General features: G+C 38.2%; 1 protein-coding gene across 6 annotated transcripts in view; it reads left to right on the top strand.

The window, feature by feature from the left end:
- Positions 1–24,010, top strand: part of LOC145684445 (cyclic AMP receptor-like protein A) — a 339,973-nt gene that overhangs the window by 277,168 nt on the left and 38,795 nt on the right. For all 6 annotated transcript variants that reach the window (XM_081756834.1, XM_081756833.1, XM_081756832.1 and 3 more), the window contains 2 exons: positions 4,313–4,365; positions 22,916–23,088. In XM_081756834.1, the coding sequence (XP_081612960.1) occupies positions 4,313–4,365; positions 22,916–23,088 (226 nt within the window). The remainder of the gene's footprint in view (positions 1–4,312; positions 4,366–22,915; positions 23,089–24,010) is intronic.

The following is a 24,010-nucleotide window of genomic DNA, read 5'->3' as shown; positions in this document are numbered from 1 at the left end:
AGAAAATCAACCACCTCCGGTTTTAACGGTGAACGTTATGGAGGATAAACGGTAATAGTTGGAATAATGTTTTGCAGTCGATTAAGAGTCGCAAGAATACATTTTACTCCACTTTAATCTCTGTACTAAAATCGGAAGTAGTATAGATCAACCAGTTTCAATACTGAATGAATATGAGGCCATACAAACCAAACTCCTTCACGTGGTGTACACGTGATACTGCTACTTGTGAAGAATTACATATGAGGGATCACATTTTCCGCCATATACAATAACACTTGAGCAGACGAATTTGGCTTCACTGTAGTTCTCCAGACATTCTCCAGACGTAACATGGGAATTTCTTCATTCCTCCTTTAGATCCCTCAAAGATTAAAAATATTCAATTTTCTCAGTTTTCCTGTCGGTTAGTCCTGGAAGGCTACAATCATGTCCAATTTTATCATTCTAATCCTGGCAGAAGTGCCTAAACATTTTGAGGTGTAAAGATGTCCCATACAAATAACATGAAAAGGATTTTTCAGTTCCCCCCATAAAACAACTCTAAGTTTGGAAATTTTTATTTTTGGCCCTACAAGAAAATTTTTCATTGAAGTATATTGGCTCTTTTAAACTAAAAAGGAAAATAAGTATTTGTAAGAGTATTCGAAAATCATTTTCAGTAGGATTCTGGGTGTTTTGCGATTTTAACCACTTTTTTTGAGAACCGCTCTTCTTATGTTCTAGTATGATTAAAATGAAAAGTTATTTTCAAGGATGTTATAAATAGAGGATCTGCTCATATGTATCGTCATCCTATTAAATCGATTAAGCCAAAAAACAACCGAGCATCGGCATGTCTGATTGGCTACTCTCGTTTCCGCCATCGTCTGATTGACTATTTTCCTTCCCGCCATGATTGTTGGCTCAAAACATTGCGATCCTATTGGGCGAAGTGGGCAGAGTAGGGATGGCGAAACTATGACGTATGGCTTCAAGATTTTGTTGTAAGGGCAGATCCTCTATTTTATAAGATCCTTTGGTTATTTCTGTATCCGCACCTTCCTGTGATACTAATGTTTTTTTCTTTTTCTTTTCTTCTTTTTTTGAACTTTTACTAAGTGGACGCCATGTCGTCTCTTGACATTCCTTCCACCTTATTTCTACCCCTGAACCAAACTAATTCATTTATAATTTTGAATGTAATAATATTATAGTCACCATCAGAAAGTATGAACGTGTATAGTGATTTTATCACACTTGTTTAAGGAACTGGTATTTACTTTTCGAAAATGAAAAACACACAAGAGGGTGTGTTCATGGTTACTTTATCACAGGAACTTAAGAAAGTAAATTTCCCAAATAAATCACCGGAGCACTTAAGCCATGGCTCACTTGTTTCCCATTTAACCGTGTAACATTTCGCGAAATACAAGCATTTCCAGAGATAAGGGGAGAAAAGAGAAGCAAAAAAAGTGGAAAAGTTGGGTTTGGGGGAGAAAGAGACGTTTGTAAATTCTGTGAAAGAACTCATCAGGGTAGCGACAGAAGCGCCAACTTGACGTTCTTATTAAACAACTGTGTTCCAGCACATGAAAATATAATTGTCTTTCTGAATTGTTATATATATCATCTCTGACTTCCACAACTGGGACAACTTTTTTTTTTTATTTTTAGTTTTCTCTTGAATGCATAAGTTTGTAACTGTCTCGCAGACTGATTTATGATATTGTGGTTTGTCTTAAGTCTTGTGTACATAAAAATAAGGTTATTTCAGTTATAATAAAATTCTCATATTGTTATGATGTAGTAATCTTACTTCTAGAAAAATGCTTGAAATATTGCTACAAAAGGAATAACATGAGTTTTCATAGCAAGCATGTCTTTGTAAACAATATAAAGCATAATAATCAACGGTATTGCACACCTGCGCCATTTTGTTTTTAAAACCATTGATTTATAAGATTTTGTACACAAGTAACACTATGAAACGACTCCAAATGAAACGATATTGTCTCGTGTTATGAAGTTGGGATAAAAAGTGGTAAGTCTTAAGGAGTAAGGATACCTCATACACAGTAAAAAATGGTTGTGTTAATTCAACTCAATTTTAACACAAGGCAGTGGTTCCAGCGCAACTACCACTATGCGGTGTTAGTTCAGCACAGACCCCGTGGTGTTGGCGTTTAACACACGGGGTGTGTTACGTCTTTAATACACAACCGGTGTTGAGCGGTGCCGTAAGCGTTAATGAACCGCAAAATTACTCCCTCAAAATATGTTAAATCGCCTATATGTGTAATGTATTTACATTACCTGAGTCTTTAAAAAAAACACTTTAAACAAGTAAAAAAAATATTCCAGTTGCGGGGGAGGGCACGAACCTCCAATCTTTCGATTACTAGCCGCGGGCTCTTCCGACTTAGCGACGGAGGCGATAAAGAAAACGTCGCTTGTAGAGGGATAAATACTTGAGGTCTTTTGAATTTGTCTAATCAGAGTGCTCCTTTAAGCTGCGTATATTCGACGATAACCGTTCGGGATAAGATAAAATCTGCTCGCCATGTAATTTTATAACAAAATGTCGACTGTCTATTTACTTTACTTTATAGTTCTTCCATATTCACTTTCCAATGATCGGCGACAGTTGTCATCTAATAAAGTTGATGCGTTTGTTGCTTTAGTACACAATCGCTTAGAAAAAGAAGCAATAAATGCATCAAATGTGGGAGATGAAATTTTGCGTACACCTGGATTTGTTTAAGTATTTCTTTCTACTGTGTTTGTCTAAGGTTTCAATTCATAAGCCTTTATAATTAGATGCCCAACATATTTGGCAATCACGCAGAAAACAACACCGAAGATTCTACACTTGTGTTAATTTAACACACTGGTTGTGTGTCATTTCAACTACCGGCATTTGACACACAACTCCAAATGGAGAGTGAGTTGTTCTAACCACTTGTTTGTGTTATATTTTAACACAATCATGTTAACACATAGGCATGTCGTTGAAATAACACAACGATTTTTTTACAGTGTAGCCTCACACTATATTTGTATCCCATAAGAAACAGTTATTTGTAATCATGTTACATTACGACACATTCTGTAAAGTCTGAAAATGTTTGTTTGTGGCATACTTCCTGCCCCGTATTCGTACCCGTAAATGGAAGTCCACGTAAAGTGTATCTGCACCCATGAATGCAATCCGTAAGAAACAATTTCAAAGGCATTACGAGAGAATTTTGTGATGAAATTATTGCATGTAATAAAATAACAGATCATAGGACAGCACCTACTCATTTCCTGGACACTTCACGCATATTTTCAATTTGTACGCAATTATTTGCACATGCGCCAGCGTAATAAGAATCCAGAATGTCTTACGGAATCATTTTAAAGCAAGAAAACCAAAAGAAAAATTGCTCTTTTAAATTTGACGAACTATTGTTAATCTGTGCCAAAGTTAGATACAACGGGCCTTATGGAGAGTCTTTGCAGTGGCGTAACTGAGGGGCCCGCAGGGTCTGCAGTGCAGGGAGGCCTACAGAGTTTGGGGGCCCACCGCGAAGCAAATGTCAAGAACTATAGGCTACAAAAAGTGAGCTGAATACGGAATACCCATTTCCCTGAACATTATTTACTTTAGAAAAGAAAAATATACTCTGGGTGAAAATTCATCCATTCTAGCAACATCAGTTTAAAAAATCATCTTAACACTCGAAGGTTAAGGGAAAATAATTTTTGCCTTTTTCGGTGAGTAATTTTAATTGTAATTTTATTATATTCCATGGATTTATTAACCATTGTCTTCCACAGGGACATAATATAGTGGGAAGTTAACGGGCATGGGAAGCGGGGCCCAAAAATAATCCTGCGGGGGGCCGACATTTTTGCATTGCGCTACTGAGTCTTTGTGACCAAGAGCCCGGGTCCTCCCAATGATTATGAGGGCCCATGTATTTTATGAATATGTATTTTTATGAATATACGATATTTGGCGTACGTAATTTGAATTCAATTTATCTTTAAATCCTCACATAGTTATGCCTTTTTCGACTCTTGTCTGCAACCAAACACATCTGAATGCCTCCCCGCAAATGTTACAGAGAAATCGGCGCCCTTGGTTCTGACGCGTGATTAGTGCCATACTAAAGAGTTCGACTAACATGTTTCCTGCAGTAGTCAGGCCTTTAGTATGACACTAATCATACGTCAAAACGCTCAGCATAAGGAGAAACATTTAATGAGAAAATATGATCATGTCGCTAACAGAGTTAAGAGAACTGTTTGTTGTAATATCTTATCATTGGTGTTTTCTTTGTTGCAGGACATAGTGATCTGGTTTAGACGAGCGATGGGACTTCTTTCACTAACTGGAAGGTAAGCCAATAGACTTAATTTCCACTAACTTCATAATGTAGAAGCATCAGTGACAAAATGATTAGACTTTTTTAATTCCCAACTATTCGTAATTTCTTGTTATCACAAGGCTGGAATTAAGAATTAGATTAGATGAGATTCAGTGACGTTGACAGACCCTTTTAGGGGGCTTTAACCCCTCCCAAACATATTTAGAATTCTCCAACCAACAGCAATATTATTAGGCTATTATTGTTAATATTACTGTACGCAGTCCGTATTTTAAGGCTTGTCCGTATATTGGGTTAAAAAATTATGGCAACCCTAGTTAAAAATAGACATGCAAAACTAGTCATAATGCATCCCTTTTACAAACCGACATGCAAAAGAACACTCTATATTAAAAACATGTTTTACTTGTTATTAGCGTAACAAGATAAAACAGAATAAGTGAGAAATAGTACGTTTAAAAAGAGCAATCTTAGAGTTGCATTGCAAAAGGGAAAAAGTCAAAAATATTTCTTTCCAAGGGAGGGGGCCCGATGGCTCAGTGGTAAAGCGTTCACCTCCGGTGCTTCGGGTCCCTGGTTCGATCCCAGCTTGCACCGTGTGGACTTTGTGGTGGGCAAAAACCGTGCTCGTGGGTTTTCTCGGGGTTCTCCTGATTTCTCCCACTTTCTTCATTCCACCATATCTCTTTATCATCACTGTCTCCTTTAGCCTAACCGGCATAACCGTAGGACGTAAAACTTAAAGATTTCATTTCATTTTTTCTTTCCAATCGAGCAATTATTTCTTTGTTGAAAGGATTTTTTTTCTTATTCCCTTTTAGCATGCGACCTCAGATTTCCTCTCTTTAAAATTATCATTTTTTTAACGTATTTTCTCTTACTTTGTGACTCAGGCTTATTGAAATTCAAGATATACATAGGATGAAATTCAGTTACGTTAGACATACATATTATATTAAAGATGACTAAAATGCTTACCTAGTGATTAATAAAAATGGTAATTCAACATTCTTGAGTATCGGTAGTTAGTATTTTACTAAAGTCAATTTAAAAATAATGTTTTTTATCTCTTCTCTGAGGAAGTAAATAAAAGAACCAGAAATTATACTTGAGCAAGCAACTTTATTAACACTGAGAGAGAGTATATGAAAATGCAAAAACACAATAAAATTATATTGAAATAAAGAGAATTTTGTAAACACAAAATATTATACACGAGAGACCTTACTTGGCTCAGATTTTTCTCTAACTAAGATTTTACAAAGAGAAAAAGGTTTTACATGAATGTTAGGTGTCCTCTCACCCACATGACTGAGTCTTTGGCTGCTTCCGTCCTTTTAGCCAGCCTGGATTCTCCTTATATCCCCCACTTTATCATGGTTTTCACAATTAAGAGGCCTTGTTCTTTTGTTTATCTTGTCCCTTAGGCCAAGTTATTTGAACAAAACATTTTAATGGTTCATCTTTTTAAAATTCATTTTACCACAGATTATCTTATCCATTTGTTTTTTTTTTCTTTAAATCTGTTTCCCAACACACTAGTAACTTGAAATATGATTTTAAAGCTCATATTAGTATTTATAAAGTTAAGTGCCATTTAAGTTTGCTTATACGTGAATGAATATTTTCTGTTACTTTCCAAGGAGCAAATGTTTTGTTAGTAAAAAGTCATAAAATTCTGAGCAGTTCTGATTTTTTTTTAAAAAAAGCAATAACTTTACACTGTATCTCTGCTTTCACAACACTAACATCAGGCGATTGCGACTATCGGACCAAATATTTCTCATAATAGGAAAGGCATGTTCGGTAAAACCTTTTGTTACGGGAATGCACAATACAAAATTGAACCAACTTGTACTAGTTTGACAGATCTTCATTTCCACATTTCTGAAATAAGAAATTCCACTTCGTTTCCACTTTTTCCCTGCAGATAATATCAGCGATATATATATATATATACAGGGTGACCGCGTGACTATGTTACAAAATTTAAGGGATGATTCCTGACACGGAAACAAGAAAAAAAGTTCAAATAATCTTTTGTCCAACGTACATAATTTCGGAGCTACAAGGTGCCGAAAGCGTGGGAAACTGACATTCAAAGCTCTATAGCTCGACTGTGGTGAATGATAGAGCTAATGCGGCATGGTCACATCAAAGACACCGAAGCTGCTGTATTCAAAAATGCTTAGGTCGAGATCGTGCAATTCGTGCACAAGGGATTCCCCAAAGGAGCGTAGGGATTCCCGGATAATCTGTCAAGAAAGATGGGTCGAAAAGGATACGGATGAATAGCTGTCCCAACTGCTAGCAATAATGCGTCTGTACTAAGTCGATATCTCGCACAAGCACAAAATGGCGAACAGTTTTATACGTGCCATGTGTGGTTGCATAACGCGCACTAAATAAGAATGGGAAACATGAAAGGAAAATGTGAATAATTTAGTACAAATGTTAAATACATGATATTACGCTGTCCTATCATTGAACATGCGCATTTAATAAAAGGCAATAGTCATGAAACGTTCTAAAATGTTGTAAAAGGATCACACTATTAGTCTTTCTTCCATGTATTGCTGTCATTGAAAACAAATAAACAAAACTGAGCGAAACAACCATAATGCAAAAGAGGTTGTTTCCTAAAAACAAAAGTCACAAGAATGGGAATAATGTCTTCAATCAACATTTTACAGCAGGATTGAATGCAGCCAAGAACATCATCAATTACCTGTAAACGAGACAAATCTCCCAATTATCCTACAATAGGTGATGGACATGGCGTCCCTCTACTTCAACACAGGCGTTACAGCGTCGCAGTAAGATCTGACGCATCCGCTGTAACAACCCAGGATCTGTTCTTATAGTATACAGACAGCGAGTATTCGTGCTAAGTTCTTCTGCGTTGTCTATAGACGTTTCATAGACAAGTGTTTTGACATGACCCCACAAGAAAAAATTAAGTGGATGCAAATCTGGGGAACGTGCATGCCAATTACAAGGACCGCCTCTTCCAATCCATCTGTCACGAAACGTTTGATTCAAATACTCTCGAGCACTAGCTGAAAAGTGGGCTGGGGCGCCATCATGTTGAAACCACATCCGTTGACGAACACCGAGAGGGACATCCTCTAATAACTCTGGAAGTATGTCTCGCAGGAATCTCGTATACACTGGTGCAGTTAATCGTGGTGGTAGTAAATATGGACCTATTATCTGATCACTGATAATACCCACCCACATATTTATGGGGAATCGGTCTTGGTGGCCCCTTTCCACAATTGCATAAGGATTTTCGTCTGCCCATACATGACTATTGTGACTATTAAATATCCCGTCTTTCGTAAAACAAGCTTCGTCGGTGAAAAGCAGGTAGGAAGCAAACTGTGGATCAATTACAGAGCGTTGGAGAAACCACTCTGAAAACCGAACGCGAGGTTGAAAGTCAGTTGGACGTAAGGCCTGAACCCTCTGCGGGTGATAGGGGTGTAACTGTTGCTCGTGTACTACTTTCCAAACAGTATCTTGTGCTACTCCCCTTTCACGTGCTACTTTCCGGGTACTTACTGTTGGGTCTTGGGTGAAACGGTCAAGCACTTGTTCTTCAAAGTTCGGAGTAGTTGTGGTTCTTCGTCTTCCTTGGTCGTAGTATTGAGGTTGTAAATTTCCCGTGTCTCGTAAGCGTTGAAAAAGTCTGGCAAACATAGTATGGGCTGGATGTCTTCTTTCTGGATACTTCAGTCGATATAACCTATTAGCTTGTCGACTGTTGCCATTTGCTTGACCGTATACAAATATCATGTGCGCAAGTTCTGCTATCGAATACTCCATTTGATCTCACATTCGAACAAGCAAAGCACAAACTGCATTAAGGAACTCGTACGCTACGAACAAAACCACATGAAGAATGACCTTCCACCTTCCACAACACCTTCTAGTAGGGTTGTCTTATACTTTCCTTACCTTCGATTGTTTTCTACGACAGAAGGAAGAACAAATGCTTGTGATCAGTAGCGTAGCCAGGATGTGTGTTTGGGGGGGGCCCAAGTGCTGTTATAGGTACATATAGAAAAATTACAAACAAGAAAATATATAAACATAAAAATATATAAAAAGTTACAAACATCAAAGTACCAAAGTACATTGTCGGACCTCTTTGGGGGGGGCCCGGCCCCTCCGGGCCCCCCCTTCCCTACGCCACTGCTTGTGATCGAACCTGCAAACTGTGGTGTACTTCAGGTGATAGCACCGTCTGTGAAAACAAAATATCTTCTAAACGATAACAATACGACATGCTAAGCATTCTAGACAAAATCTCGGAATTAGTCCTGCAAAACATCGGAAGCAGCGACTAAAACAAACGTCCTGATAAATTGTTTTTCCTTGTTCTTTTTCAATGTTCGGGTAACGCACATTACGGCTAATGATAAGAAACGGATATTTTACTGTTGTTCTCTGGCAGTGGTCAAATTAACATGGGATGGCGGAAAAATCCCCTTCTCGTAAAAAGTATCCTCGGCTCGTATCATCAAATGAAATAAAGTTTCTGCCTGGAAGAAAGCACCCATATCCCCCGGTTTTTCCCCTTAGTTTTACTTGCTTTCAATGACAAAACTACATGAAAGAAAACAATGATAGTGTGATGTTTGTACAACATTTTAGTACGTTTCATGATTATTCCCTTTATTAAACGCGTCTATACGTACAATGAACAGGACAGTGTACTATCATGTATTTACCATTTGTACTAAATTATTCACATTTTCCTTTCATATTTTCCCCACTCTTATTTAGTGCGCGTTATGCAACCACACATGGCACGTATAAAACTGTTCGCCATTTTGTGCTTGTGCGAGATATCGACTTAGTACAGACGCATTATTGCTAGCAGTTGGGACAGCTATTCATCCGTATCCTTTTCGACCCATCTTTCTTGACAGATTATCCGGGAATCCCTACGCTCCTTTGGGGAATCCCTTGTGCACGAATTGCACGATCTCGACCTAAGCATTTTTGAATACAGCAGCTTCGGTGTCTTTGATGTGACCATGCCGCATTAGCTCTATCATTCACCATAGTCGAGCTATAGAGCTTTGAATGTCAGTTTCCCACGCTTTCGGCACCTTGTAGCTCCGAAATTATGTACGTTGGACAAAAGATTATTTGAACTTTTTTTCTTGTTTCCGTGTCAGGAATCATCCCTTAAATTTTGTAACATAGTCACGCGGTCATCCTGTATATATATATATATATATATATATATATATATATATATATATATATATATATATATATATTAACCGAAACAAATTCAAAGTACAGCGCATTCACATTTATCTGTTTGGTTAAATTTAATTTAGTCACTGCTTCCTCAACATGTAATCACTTCAGCATAGTTGTTAAGGTGGATCACTAGGTGTTCTCGGTGCTGTACTAAACGTTCCTTGAATAGTGCGGCGTTGCCAGGTAGTGTCGAGTGTTTACTGGTGCCAGATAATGAAGGAAGTAATCATGGAATTCTGATTCGATATTTACTGGAGAAATTAGTTTTCAACCCTTACTGCAATTCACAGCTAAGTTCCGCTTCTCGAAGTGCAACGCTAGAATCCAGGAATTAAACGTACAAATTTGGCAACAACGCATTATGGAGTTCTGCGCAAGTTTCTATTTCCTTAAATGTAAATTAATATTTAAATAAAATGTGAAACATAACACGAAAAACGGTCAAACAATATATCTATTTTGTAATAAGATCGTTGCTTTAAAATACTTTACATATTCAAATCAACACTTCAAAAATTGAGCATTTCTAGTAAAATCTAACAGCAAGTGCCATCTTGTGTGCTCATTGTAAAATGAATCAGATATTTTCTTTTATTTGGTAATTTTTTTCGGTATCAGAAGACACAACCAAATGAATCAGTGCCTTGTGTTGTAGCTGAAACATAACTTTATCTTATAGTACAATATTTATAATATGTAACGTTTTATTGCGCAGTAGTTAAGGGAATAAGCTACAATATGTACTGACTTCCGGGTGATGATCCACCTTAAATTAAATCTGCTAAAGCAATAGAAAGGAATTACATTATAAAAATCAAACCACCGCTGCAAGTAGTCGATAGCGTGAAATACAGGTTAACCTTAAAACTATAGAATGCATCGTGCAATCTTTGCTGAAGTTCATTTAACAAAACCTTCCATGATTTTAAAAAACTCAGGAGAAGAACAGTTGCTTTCTTCAAGCAACAGGATTCTGCTATGGATAATCCTCAAAACATTGTGGTCGAAATACAGGTATGCTTCTTCTGGAGTTACTTTATCATTTCATTACTTTCATTTGTAAATTAGCGGATCCTTTTCTTCTTCGCACAAACTAAATAAAATAAGATTTAATGGTCAGCCATTTTTCCAACAGACGACTCAGAGCAGGTTGTAGAGAAAGTCAGCTGATGCAAAATAGTCAACTGGCTAGTACATGATGCTAAATATTTTGCCATTCTAACTGAACAAACTCCTTTAACTTAGCGACATTTTTTGCTGAAATTGAGATATGTTTCTCGGAAGACTCATGAGCTTTCAAGGCTTTCAGGCCATCATCCCATTTGTACGGCTTACGTATTATGATACAGATATGAAATGTAAATTTATAAATTTTCATATTCCCGGACATTTGGCGTCCGAAGTAGACGTTACTTCGGACGACTTGTTTAATTCTCGGATTGTCCGGATTAAACCCGGACAGGTGGTAATCCTGACTTTCGCTCAAACAGCTACTACTTCCTTATTCTTTATCGTAGGAACTTGGATACCTCGTTTTGTACAGGGTAGATCATACTTTCTAACGGTACCACTTTCTTGTCAGTATTATACACCAGAAACAAGAAAATTGGAAAACACCTGAAGAGTTTTAGAATTTTTTTTCGATATTTTTGTGCCACTCTGGCCCGGAACTGGGTACACGTAGGGATCTGATTTTTAATACATATATATAATACTGTGCAAAATTTCAATCTTTTATCTTAAAACCAAAGGGCGGAAAAAAGTTCAAAGTCTGCATTTATTATATATATATATATATATATATATATATATATATATATATATATATATATATATATATATATATATATATATATATAAAATTTACTGCGGCATTACTATTTGGTCTAGAGTCATGGTTTAAACGTTATTTTCTTTAGAATAACAAGCCCTTTCCAACTGTACCACTCACATGTACGGATCGTATACTTGAACCGGAAAATCGGGAAAACCCACAAATTTTTCTAATAAAATCACCCCCCTCCGGAACACTTACGTCCTTCGTCCTCAAACCCGGTTTCACGTAGGGATCTGCAGAAAAATTTGAGAAATACCTGAAGTTACATACAATCCGTATTCAAAGTTCCAATCTGAAATCGTGAAAACTAAAGGCGTGAATTTTTTTTTTTTTTTACTTTTGCCTTAAGAAAAAATAAAAAAGTGACGCCCCATCGCCCACACTTGGCATTGCCAATTAGACCATCCGGTTCCAAAACGCATCTGGATTGTTCTTTGGTCCATCCTCGAATTCACTAATAAAAAACCGGGCTTAAATACCTGTTATAGAACCTAAATAACAAAAGTTACAAAAAATCCTAAAAGGATTAAAGGCACGCGGAAGTCGTTTCGGAACCGATGACGAAGTGAAGACAGCCATGAAGGATTTTTTCGTATATAGGGCATGTATTATTTTTCTTTCTCAGAGGGTTTTTAAACCTTAAACTTAGAGTGGTATAACAAATGCATCAATATCCATGGTTCTCACTTGGAAAAATAAGGTAAGCCTTATTCTTTATTTTCCCAGGATATTGTTATATTCTACACATGGTCTATATTTGTAAAGAAGACAATACTGCGAGTAAACAGACAATAGGCACCGTCACCATCACCAAGTCATGTGACAGAAAAGGAACACTAGCGCCACCGCTGTCCAAAAGAGGATATAAAACACATTTAAAGTCCTTCATTGGTATCAGTTCTGACTGATCATCCCCCTCTCTTAGCTTGCCTGGAGCTCTGGGAGATCTAATCTAACCCAAGCCTCTTAGCTTGCCTAGAGCTCTGAAGCATCCTGCACCGTTAGCTTGCCTGGAGCTCTGAGAGATCTAACCTAACCCATGCCTCTTAGCTTGCCTAGAGCTCTGAAGTATCCTGCACCGTTAGCTTGCCTGGAGCTCTGAGAGATCTAACCTAACCCATGCCTCTTAGCTTGCCTAGAGCTCTGAAGTATCCTGCACCGTTAGCTTGCCTGGAGCTCTGAGAGATCTAACCTAACCCATGCCTCTTAGCTTGCCTAGAGCTCTGAAGTATCCTGCACCGTTAGCTTGCCTGGAGCTCTGAGAGATCTAACCTAACCCATGCCTCTTAGCTTGCCTAGAGCTCTGAAGTATCATGCCCCGTTAGCTTGCCTGGAGCTCTGAGAGATTTAACCTAACCCATGCCTCTTAGCTTGCCTAGAGCTCTGAACTATCCTGCACCGTTAGCTTGCCTGGAGCTCGGAGAGATCTAATCTAACCCAAGCCTCTTAAGTTTCCTAGAGGTCTGTATGAACTCAACTCCTCTCTTTGCTTGCCTGAAGCGCTGGGAGCTCTTAAACCGCAACCACCTAGCTTGCGAGGAACTCCGAGATTTCTCTGCTTGCTTAGCTTGTCTGGAGCTGTCCGAAACGTCAACCTCTCTTTATTTGCCTGGAGCACTGAGTATTCGCAAATTACTTCCAATTAACTTACCTGGAGTTGTGTGGTATTCTTCTCTTGGTTGCTTGGGCCTTGGGACTCCTAATTTACCCAGTAAAAAAACATAGAGGACATTGTATTGATCTCCGGACTGCAATTAGAGTGATTTTGTGTATTATATTTGTATATAATATTTTTTTTATAATAAAAGGTTGTGGAGGACCGCAGTGGTGCAGTGGTGGACCGTTCACCTCTGGTGCATAGGAACTTTGATTCAATCCCCGTTCACGCCAAGATGAACTTTGTGGTGGAGAAACACCGTATGCGTGGGTTTTCACTGGGTTCTCCCGTTTCCTTCCCACTTATTCATTCCACCATTTTATTCCTTTCTCGTCATCACTTTCTGCTTTAGCCTACACGGCATAAGCGTGGGACGTAAAACTGAAAGATTTCATTTAATTTTTAAAAGGTTGTGGGAGAAAATAAAAATCCTTAGTGCTAAACTTCTTTGTCTACTACTTTATCAAAGTAATTTGTAAATATTGTTTGTCTTGTGTGGACGCCCCTGTCCATAGGTGCAAGACGAACCATACTTTCCGATTTATCCTTCTAGATTACTTATTCTCTGACGCAGATACAAGCGTATTTACATGTACTTTCTCTTTTTTCACCATCTCACAAGATACTTCCGAGTCTTACATTTTCTGACAATTTTTGTTGTCAATGCTCTTAAAAACAAGAGGAATTTTCATTAATTGCAGACACAGAGTAATTTTTTTTTCTATAGAAAAAAAGAAAACGAAAACGAAGATTTTTAAGTTGGAAAACTGGAACAATATTACAGTGGATTTTTTTTTTTTTTTTCGTAAAAAAAGCAATGGAAGGCAATCAGTCGCTTCGGTTGTGTTTCCTTTGTTTTTGGAACGCTGCAGAAAGGAGAGAAAAAAAGAATGTTCGTAACAAGACTCAGTGAGAAATTAATGAAGAAAGAACGATAGGTCTTTTGGCTGGGGAATGGGGGAAAAAAATTGGCGAGGACTCTGGGGAAAAAGTGTATTCCACGATCTCTAGCATAGGACAAGAGAAACGAAATGGAGAATTTCGTGAGGATAAAAACACACTTTAGAAATGGATGTGATGAGTTTTTTCTTTTTTAAATTTCTGTACTCATCCACGTTTTTTTTTTTGGGGAGTTCTAGTATTTTACTACAACTGTATTATTTTTGGTAAGTCGTTGGGGGGAAGCATGGTGGCTCAGTGGTAGAGCGCTTACCTCTGGTGCATGGGGTCCCTGGTTTGATTCCCGCCCAAGTAAGTTTGTATTGCACAGCGTCATGTTCGTTGGTTTTCTCGGAGAACTCCCATCTTCTACTACATTCTCATTCCACCAATTCTTCCATCATCATCCATTACCTTAATCATCGTCTCCCTTAGCCTAAAGGGTATAATTGTGGAACGTTAAACTACTAAAAGTAATTTCTTACTTTTATATGGAACGTAGTAACTTTTGGGATCCATTATGAGAAGAAAGAGAACTCGTTTCGTTAGAAGCTTCTTTGTGAGTTATTACCTTCGGCAGGTGTGTTTTTCTGTCTTGTTAACGTGTTTATACGAGGGCAGTCCGAAAATAAGTTCCTCCTGTCATTTTCCCCAGGAAAGCGAACAACAATGAAAGAAGCAAGACAGGGGTTGGACGCGCAATACACCCAGCCAGAGATGGAGTGGGTCAGTGGGTCAAGTTTTCTGAGTGGGTCAGTGGGTCGTGGGTCAACGGCATATGACCTACTGTGACCCACCACCCACCGTGACCCACCACCCACCGTGACCCACTGCGACCCACCGACTCAGTATGATCTACCAACCCTCTCTGTTCACTGCATTCTAGACAGTATCTTCTGAAGGCTGGTAAATTTATCTTCGTTTTACTTCCAAGACCTTCATTTCCCTTCCTTTTCCACTTGTTTTTGCCTTGTGTCTTCTTTTCCACTTGTGTCTACTTACCTGAGGTGAGTATATCTAACCAAGTGAAAAAAGAACTTCAGGAGGTTTTGGATATTGATATTTTTAATTGTAATAATAACAATAAGACTTATACTACTACTTGACTTTCGAGATCTGTGAGTTTTTAGAGGAGCTAACTACTGGAAAAATATTTGGTCTAGGAATTAATACGTGCGGGTGGACAAGAGATGGCGCAACGAACGGAGCGTCCCACAGTTCCGTGTATCCACACATGTGTTGCAAACCCCTGTCATCGCGTATCGTTCGTAGTATAGGGCAGTGGATTAAAGCGTCAACAACACCAGTTTGTAGTTAAGTGAACATGGCGCAATTTGTGCCTGATAAAGTGTTTTTGCGGGGTGTCCTGCTGCATTACTTTAACATGCAGAAAAGTGCGACTGAAAGTCATCGTATTTTGGTGGAAGTGTATGGTGACCATGCTCTAGCTGAGCGAACGTGTCAGAAGTGGTTTGCACGGTTTAGAAGTGGTGATTTCGGCTTGGCAGACCAAGAGCGAGCTGGACAGCCAAAAAAATTTCAAGACGAAGAATTGACAGCATTGCTCGAGCAGGATTCGTGTCAAACGCAGGAACAACTTGCAGCAGCATTAGGCGTTGATCAAACAACAGTCTCCAAACGCTTGAAAGCCATGGAAATGATTCAAAAGATGTCACATTGGGTTCCACATGAATTGAAAGACAGAGACGTTGAAAGACGAAAAACCATTTGTGAATTGCTGCTTCAACGACAGAGCAGAAAGGGGTTTCTGCGTCGAATTATTACGGGTGATGAGAAGTGGATCCATTACGAGAACCCTAACCGAAAAAAGGCCTGGGTGAAACCAGGTGAACCAGGTCCATCACAACCAAAACGAGATATTCACTGTGCAAAGGTTATGCTGTGCATATGGTGGGATATGAAAGGTGTGGTGTACTATGAGCTGCTGCAACCGGGTGAAACTATGAATGGAGAACGTTATCGACGACAATTAATGCGTTTGAAGCAAGCTCTGGCCAGAACACGACCAGAATGGGAGAACAGACATGATAAACTTATTGTTCAACATGATAACGCTCGCCCACATGTCGCAAAACCGGTCAAAACCTATTTAGAAAATGTCGGATGGGAAGTTTTACCCCACCCGCCGTATTCACCAGACGTTGCTCCTTCGGACTACTACTTGTTCGATTGCATGAACAACGATTTGATTGGACAGCGGTTTACTTCTTCAGAAGATATCGAAACATGGGTCTCTGACTGGATCGCTTCCAAGGATGAGGACTTCTTTCGCCACGGAATCCGTACATTGCCTGACAGATGGGCGAAAGTGGTGGCTAGCGATGGACAATATTTTTCTTAAGGTATTTTGTATTTTGTGTTTGTACTACAGCTTCAATGTGTGCGTACCAACCGCACGAATTAATTCCTAGACCAAATACATTTTTGAATCACTGCAATATATAAATTATCATATAAAAAATTGAATGTAACTATGTGTGCCTGATTATCACGGCCGAATTGCAAAGTCAAATGAAATTACTTTTGGTATGTAGTTAGGCCTTAATCCAAATTGGGATGTTGTATTGCTTTCATTATAATAGCTACATATCCTAAGGAGGATGAGGATCCGAATTTTTGCGGAAAAAAATTTAGTATCTCGCAAGCCGTTATACTTACTGAGCTGAAATTCAGTGTATTAACTCTCTATTGAAAATAAACAAAATGTGTCCTAGCATATTTTTAAATTCTCCTTTATGGAGGAGGGCACTTTCTATATATGGAAAATTGGTAGTGAGTTGGTTTGTAAAAATGATCGAAAACGATCGATGTTATTTAAGAAAAAAAATCAGAAACAAAAAACTACAGTGCATGGCTTCATATATCCATTGCTTTCTACTATAATAATTGCTGAAGCTTATGTTTATTATATGAAGCGCTTACAGCACAGGGCAATCAACCCAAAAACTTGTAACTAAAATAGGCATAAAATTTGTACTGTAAGCTTAATTACACGGAAATTTTAAGTTTGGATTGTAGGCGTAATTATATGGAAAATTTTACACTTTTTTCCCTTTACGTTGGTCTACTTACCTTGATTTGGAACTTTCAAATTTCATCCTTTTTTCCACTGATAAGTATTGATAATTCAACAAGGAAATAATTATACTATGATAATTTAATTGAAATTCATCGTAATTTGGCACATGGCAAACAGCAGTGTGGTAATTGAAGGGGAAGAAGGAGAGAAATTCCCATTCACCTCTGAACACTTTCCAGGAACCACGTTCTCTTTCGCTTTCTAGACGGGAGAGGGAACTTCGTAATGGCATCAAACCTTCATGTGTAATTACAAAAATTAAATTTATAAACAAATAAGAAATCTTCAGTTCATCAGGCTTTAATTGATAATTTATTCACAAGATTCCCTATCGAAGGCGTGGTAGATGAAGTTTCTTTTCTCCATGAGTCGACATTGCCAACTGACATGGTCGATATGGAAAAGATGTTGTATGGTGATAGAGAGATGATACTTCTTGCTGAGTATTTCAAAACTGACCAAGGAAAATCGTTATCAGACTTAAGTCTAACAAGCAGATTGTCGATGAGGAGTTGAAGAAATCGGGTAGAAGTATTATCAATTTCCACGACAGAGTGCGAACGGGGATTTCCCCTTATGAATTTACAGATGACTGATATTAGAAATTGACTAAGTACTCAAACATTGTGTAACTTATTGTTCATCAATGTTAATGGCCCGCAACTAGACAAGCTCAAAGTAGACGAGCTATTTATTTCTTGGCTGAAGGATGGACATCATTCCACTGTGGATGATTTACCACGAAAATGTTACCAACAGGAAATAAAGCTGATTTCAGATTTGTTTTAAAGTGGAAAATTACGAGCTATAGAAAATGTATAGGCCTACTTGTATTACTAATGGCTTGTTTGTGTTATTCAACTTTGTACCTACTTTTTAGTAACTCTCTTCTTTGCTTTGGCTAAACTACTTTTGAATAAATATTCATAATAATTGAAATTATGCATATTTGTAACTTAAATTTAACGTGGTGTTTAGTGATTACACAAATTACAATTATGGGCATACTTTATGGAGATGCTCTCACATAGGGTACCCGAGCACCTTTATACACTATGAAAAACTGATTTTTCAAGACTTTTGTGAGAAAAATACAGTGAACTGAGAAACCATAACCTTTTCCATGTTGTACAGGGGTATTTCCTGCGAATAGAAGTTTCTTGTGGAATGCGTTGAGAAATTAACACTTGCAAGAATACTCTCGTAGTGCAAGTATATTTTACGCACACTCTAATTTCCCCTCACCTCGAACTGTTTCAATTTCCTCACTGACAAACACTTTACCATTTTATATCATAAAGATCAGATCCACCGTTATTCTGACAGAGCGGTGCTTGAGCGATTGACTAGAAATTCAAATTCCGATTAGTGATAATTTCACAGTCATGTTTTATTACAAGTGTAAACTCTTTAGTCAGTACAGAAGAGGCCGTGAATCGTGTTCAGAGTTGATGACGATGGATTTTGGTGAGTCAGAATAGGTCACAGTGGATGAGAGTGGTTCATGGTGGGTGGTGGGTCAGAGTGGGTCACGGTGGGTGGTGGGTCAGAGTGGGTCACCGTGGGTGGTGGGTCAGAGTGGGTCACGGTGGGTCGTGGGTCAGTGGGTCGTGGGTCAAGTTTTCATTGACCCACGCCAACTCTGCCCAGCCACAAGTTTGCATCGAAGGAGTGGAAACATTCGTCATGCGTGAGTGTGAGGGAAAGTGCTACTCAGAGTGTTGTGGGACGCCCAAAGGGTGTTGTTGTTGGACTTTTTGGAGGTTGGAACCATGATTGCTGTGCGGTACTGTCACACCCTGTCGAACGTAAAGGAGGAATTCAGAAAAAGCGGCCTGGTCTTGTCACATCTGGTGTTCTGTTGTTGGATAACAGTGCGAGACCACACTCAGCGACGGCAACGCAAAACCATATTGCAACTCTTGGGTGGGAGCGCCTTGCCCATCCGCCATACAGTCCTGATCTCGCACCAAGTGACTCGACTTTGAATAAGATTCTCGGCGACAGGCGCTTTGGAGGCAATTCTGGAGTCACAGAAGCTGATCGACGCTTCTTCCGTATGCAGAGCCCTGAATTTCTCCTGGAAGAGTATTTGAAGCCTAGAGACCGGTATGACAAATATCTCTCCATATACGTGGTACTTATGTGGTAAAATAAAGGCACGTCTGATCTTGAATGTAACATATTATATTATATTATATTATATTATATTATATTATATTATATTATATTATATTATATTATATTATATTATATTATATATATGGATATAATGCAATTCTAATTATCTATATCACGAAATTCTGATTACGCACTAAATTTTTATCCATGTTTTCTAGTTTTGGGAAAGATCAAGGATGTTATAAAATAGAGGATCTTGCCTTATATATCGTCTATTAACACAATGACACCAAAAAACAAACGAGAATCGGCACGTTTGATTGGCTACTGTCGTTTCCGCCATGAATGTTGTCTCAAAACATAGCGATCTGATTGGGGGTGGCGAAACTGTGACGAATGACATAGGTAGATCCTCTATTTTATAATGTCCTTGGGAAAGATACAGGAATATTGGTGAATATCCAATTAAGTCTTTTAAATTTTATCGAGTATTTTTACACGATAGGCTAGTATCTTCATTATTCGATTAAAAAAGTACAGGTACCAATAAAAGTTTACTTCGCTCTTTTTAAGCCTGGAGGCATTGTAGAACACGTTACGTATGCTTTTACGCCTTTCTGCGTCGAGCCATAGGACATAGGGTGCGATGACGTCATAACTTAAAAGAAACAAATTTTTTGTTAGGGCTATTTTTATTATTTTTGGGCGGGCTTTAGGACGTAGAAGAATCAAATTTTGCACACACATGCAGCGCACCCCTTAGTATTTTTCAAATTTGTTTCAGATCTCTGCGTTAACACAGGGTCCAGAGGGACAAAAAGATTTAAAAAGTTTTTTTTAACTAAAAATCCCTTTCCCGCGGTTTTTCCGCCTCAGATGCATGATGGAGACATGTGAATGGTACCGTTTGAAGGGCTGCTGTACTCTGAAGAGAATGAGATACGAACCATGATCCTAGGATAAATAGGAATGTCTCAGGAAAGTTTTACCTGAAAACCCGTTTTATACGCAATCTGGATTATTGTGGGGATATTCTTGGTACATTGGTAAATATTTTTTACCTAACTTTTCAAGATAGAAGCCTGAAATTTTGTAGACACATTCATTATACACCTTAATATTTTTCAGTTGATTTTGAGGTATGTGCGTTAACACAGGGGGATACAGAAGGGCCCAAACTTAGAAACAGGGATTTTTCACAAAAGTCCTTATTTCTCTCAAAATACCCCCCCTCATGAACACGATGGGCTCATGTGAATGGTACCATTTGAAAGACTATTCTATTCTGAAGAGGGTAAGGTACAAAACATGACACTAGGATAAATAGGGATGTCTCAGGAAATTTTTATATTTCATCCGGGTCTTTTGGAGTCATCTGGGGCATTGTGGGGGTGTTCTTAGCTCGTTGGTAAATATTTTTTTTTCCTGGCCTTACTACTTAAGATAGAAGCTTGAAATTTTGTACACGCATTTTGTACACCCCGTAGTATTTTTCAATTGATTTTGAGATTGTGCTTTAACACGGGGTGGGTGTACTAAAGGGGCTCAAAATTTGAAAAGAATTTTTTGCAGAAAAATCACGATTTCTCTCAAAATTTTCCGTGTCAGGGAAATGATAGGGAAATGTGAATGTACCATTTGAATGCTGTTCTATTCTGAAGAGAATGATGTACGAACCATGATCCTAGGATAAATAGAGATGATACTGTAGCTGTTTAACTGAAAGTCTATAATTTACCTGAAAAAAGCCCAAATTTAAAAGGCTTAAAACAGCCAAATATTTCCAGATATTAAAGTAAAATTTTCGTAACTGTTATGAGTATGTCTGTCACTCTTAGAAGGGGACATAATCTAATATTTAATATAGAATGTTTTTATCTATACAATTCATAAATATGGCTATAAACAATGTGCTCCAGCACAACTATGAATTATTTTCAATGAACAATACTTTCTAACGCCATAAAAGTTCGTTCGGAATTTATCCTTAAGAGGCCTCACCCCGACGAAATTAAAATACCGCTAATTTTAAAGTAATTATGTGGTATCTTCAATTATATAAAAGATGATCGAAATGTGGAACAAGAGCGCGCTAGACAATATTATTTTACATGAGATACCGTTATCACGACTCATTTATCTGCTTTCGATTTCGATCCATTTTTTAATCGTCATTTATTTTCGCGTTTCTAAACGGCTGAAAACGGAAAGCCAGTAGGTGATTTGTGACAACGGTACGTCACGCAAGATAATATTGTCTAGGACGCTCTTGTTCCAAATTTCGATTATTCTTTATATATTTGACATCACATAATTACTGAAAAATTAGCGGTATTTTAATTTCGCCGGGATGAGGCCTCTTAAGAGCCTGTCTTTCTAAAAACAATACAAAATTTACCATTTTTCTTTTGCTTGTTAATTCATAAGTGAAACGAGATAATGAAATGCAACTCGCCACAATCATAGATAATGTTATTCTACACCAGAAAATATGAACCTGAAGGATTTTCAGTGTTGCCATCCATAGAAATTACACTGTTGCCAGGAAAAACAACGCCCCTAAAATTTAAGTTAAGACAGCGACTAGAGGAACGATCACAACTGCATTTGATTACGTATCATGTTGTTTTGGTTTCTTGTGAATTACCTTTTAAATAACACTTTATTTTGTTTTAGTAACTGTATGTTGAAACTATTTTTTTAAATTACAAAATAAGTACAACTATTATTTAAAAAGTGGTTCACAGGAAACCAAAACAACATGATACGTAACCAACTGCAGTTGAATTCGTTTCTCTACTCGCTGCCTTAACTTAGTTTTTAGGGGCGTTGTTTTACTGGCAACGCTGTAATTTCTGTGGATGGCAACACTGAACATTCTTCAGGTTCATATTTTCTGTTGTGAAATAACATTGTCTATAGCGCGCCATAGACGCACGCACTTGCATTACCAACATGTATGAAAGGTTTCTTTCATCATGCATCTTGAAAGAATTTTTTGACCACACACGTACCAACGTGCTGTCCAACATACTGAAAGTAGTTTGAGAAATGTGGAGGACGAGGAAACGCGTGCTTTTTCTTTCTGCAACTGCACGACCTTGGCATGCGACGGAGGAGAGACTCACGTGATTTCTTCCGCTGTCGTGATTGGCGGACCTAAATATAAAACAGCCACCTTGCATGAACGAGCCCATACACGGTAAACATGCACGCAGAACGGCAAAAACATCAAACATGTTTTCAGAAGATTTTGAAAACTTTTAACATGAATGAACGAGGCCTTACACGATCAACTTGCCTGTGGTTTTATCATTTTTCATACAAGTCGGGCTGTTTCTTCAGGCATGTGTTTACGTGTATGGGCTGCTTATGATTGTGGTAACTTGTATTTCATTATCTCCTTTCACTGATGAAAAATCAAGCAAAAGAAAAATGATAAATTTTGTATTATTTTTAGTAAGTCATGCTCTTAAGCATGCGGTGCTGTTAAGTTCGATGTGATGTATCTGTTATCTTTGGATAATATTTTAATGAAATAGAATTACTAAACTTCGTGGAAATATCAAAATGAGAAAACTAAGTCGACACGTGCAAATGTTAATATTTCTTTTGTTTCTTTGCAGCCTATTCATGATTACAGTGATATGGTTATTTAAGAAGTACCACTGCACGTCGCAGAGGCTAATCTTGGCGCTGAGTATTACAGCCATGCTTTCCAGTATAGCCTACCTCATGGGTGGACCAGTGTTAGACGGACCATTGTGTGATTTCCAAGCATTCTGGCAGTCCCTCTGGGGTAAGGATTACTAGTATCAGACGATATTAGAAAATATGTTGTGTGTTCAACTACCGTGCGTTTTGTTTTTAATAGACCGAGAGTGCCTTGTATAAAAATCAGCAAACGATATGGCAATTACCGCCAGCACAGTTTAGTTACACACAGGCCCGTAGCCAGCCCAAAAATTTAGGGGGGGGGCGGTAGAAGTTAGGGGGGACGACCCAATAATATTATACTTCATCACCATATTATAGTTTATTTGCAAGCCTACCGTGAAATTTTATGGGGGCCAGCCAAAGTTTAGGGGGGCGGCCCCCTCTTGCCCCCCCCGTGGATACGGATGGTTACACATATTAACTAGCCTAATGTAAGTGAAACTAAATAGGGATCCATTAGGTTAGTTGTAGACGGAAGCATTTATCGTAGCAAAAATCGTATCATCGATATCCTACCGTGTAAAGTAGCAAATGCTATAGCATTTCCCATGCCATGGCATATCCTATGACATTTCTTGTCGATAGAAGCTGCTCTATTTCGTAGCATTTTCCCCAGCATTTCTGGTCCGATTGCAGCGCCGTGGTGTGTTAAAAGGAAGCGAAAAATTTTGTGCCAAATATCCATGCTCTTTGTTTTGTGTGGGAAATTGAATTGTAGTAAAGAAAAATGAGTTGGAAACATGCTCTTTGCCCACATACTTCTTTGTGATTTTCGTTTTTTAATATAACCGGCGAGAACTGTTGTTACAACTACTATAGCTTTAGCTACCTCATGTTATAGTTTCGGAGCCATAATTGCGCTCTTCTCCAGTAATTTGTTTGCTACGTCACGACAAGATGCTTATCAAAATGCTACCGTGTAAAAGCACCATATACTTTTGATTCTATAGAATATTATACGAGATTTTTGGCAGCACATCTGCTACGATAAATGCTTTCCGTCT

This window comes from Thermobia domestica, chromosome 4 (genome assembly GCF_964235325.1).
Source record: "Thermobia domestica chromosome 4, izTheDome1.hap1.1, whole genome shotgun sequence".
In the NCBI taxonomy this organism is placed as follows: Eukaryota; Metazoa; Arthropoda; class Insecta; order Zygentoma; family Lepismatidae; genus Thermobia; species Thermobia domestica.
The sequence above is the reverse complement of the archived record's forward strand: the minus strand, read 5'-3'. Positions and strand labels throughout refer to the sequence as shown.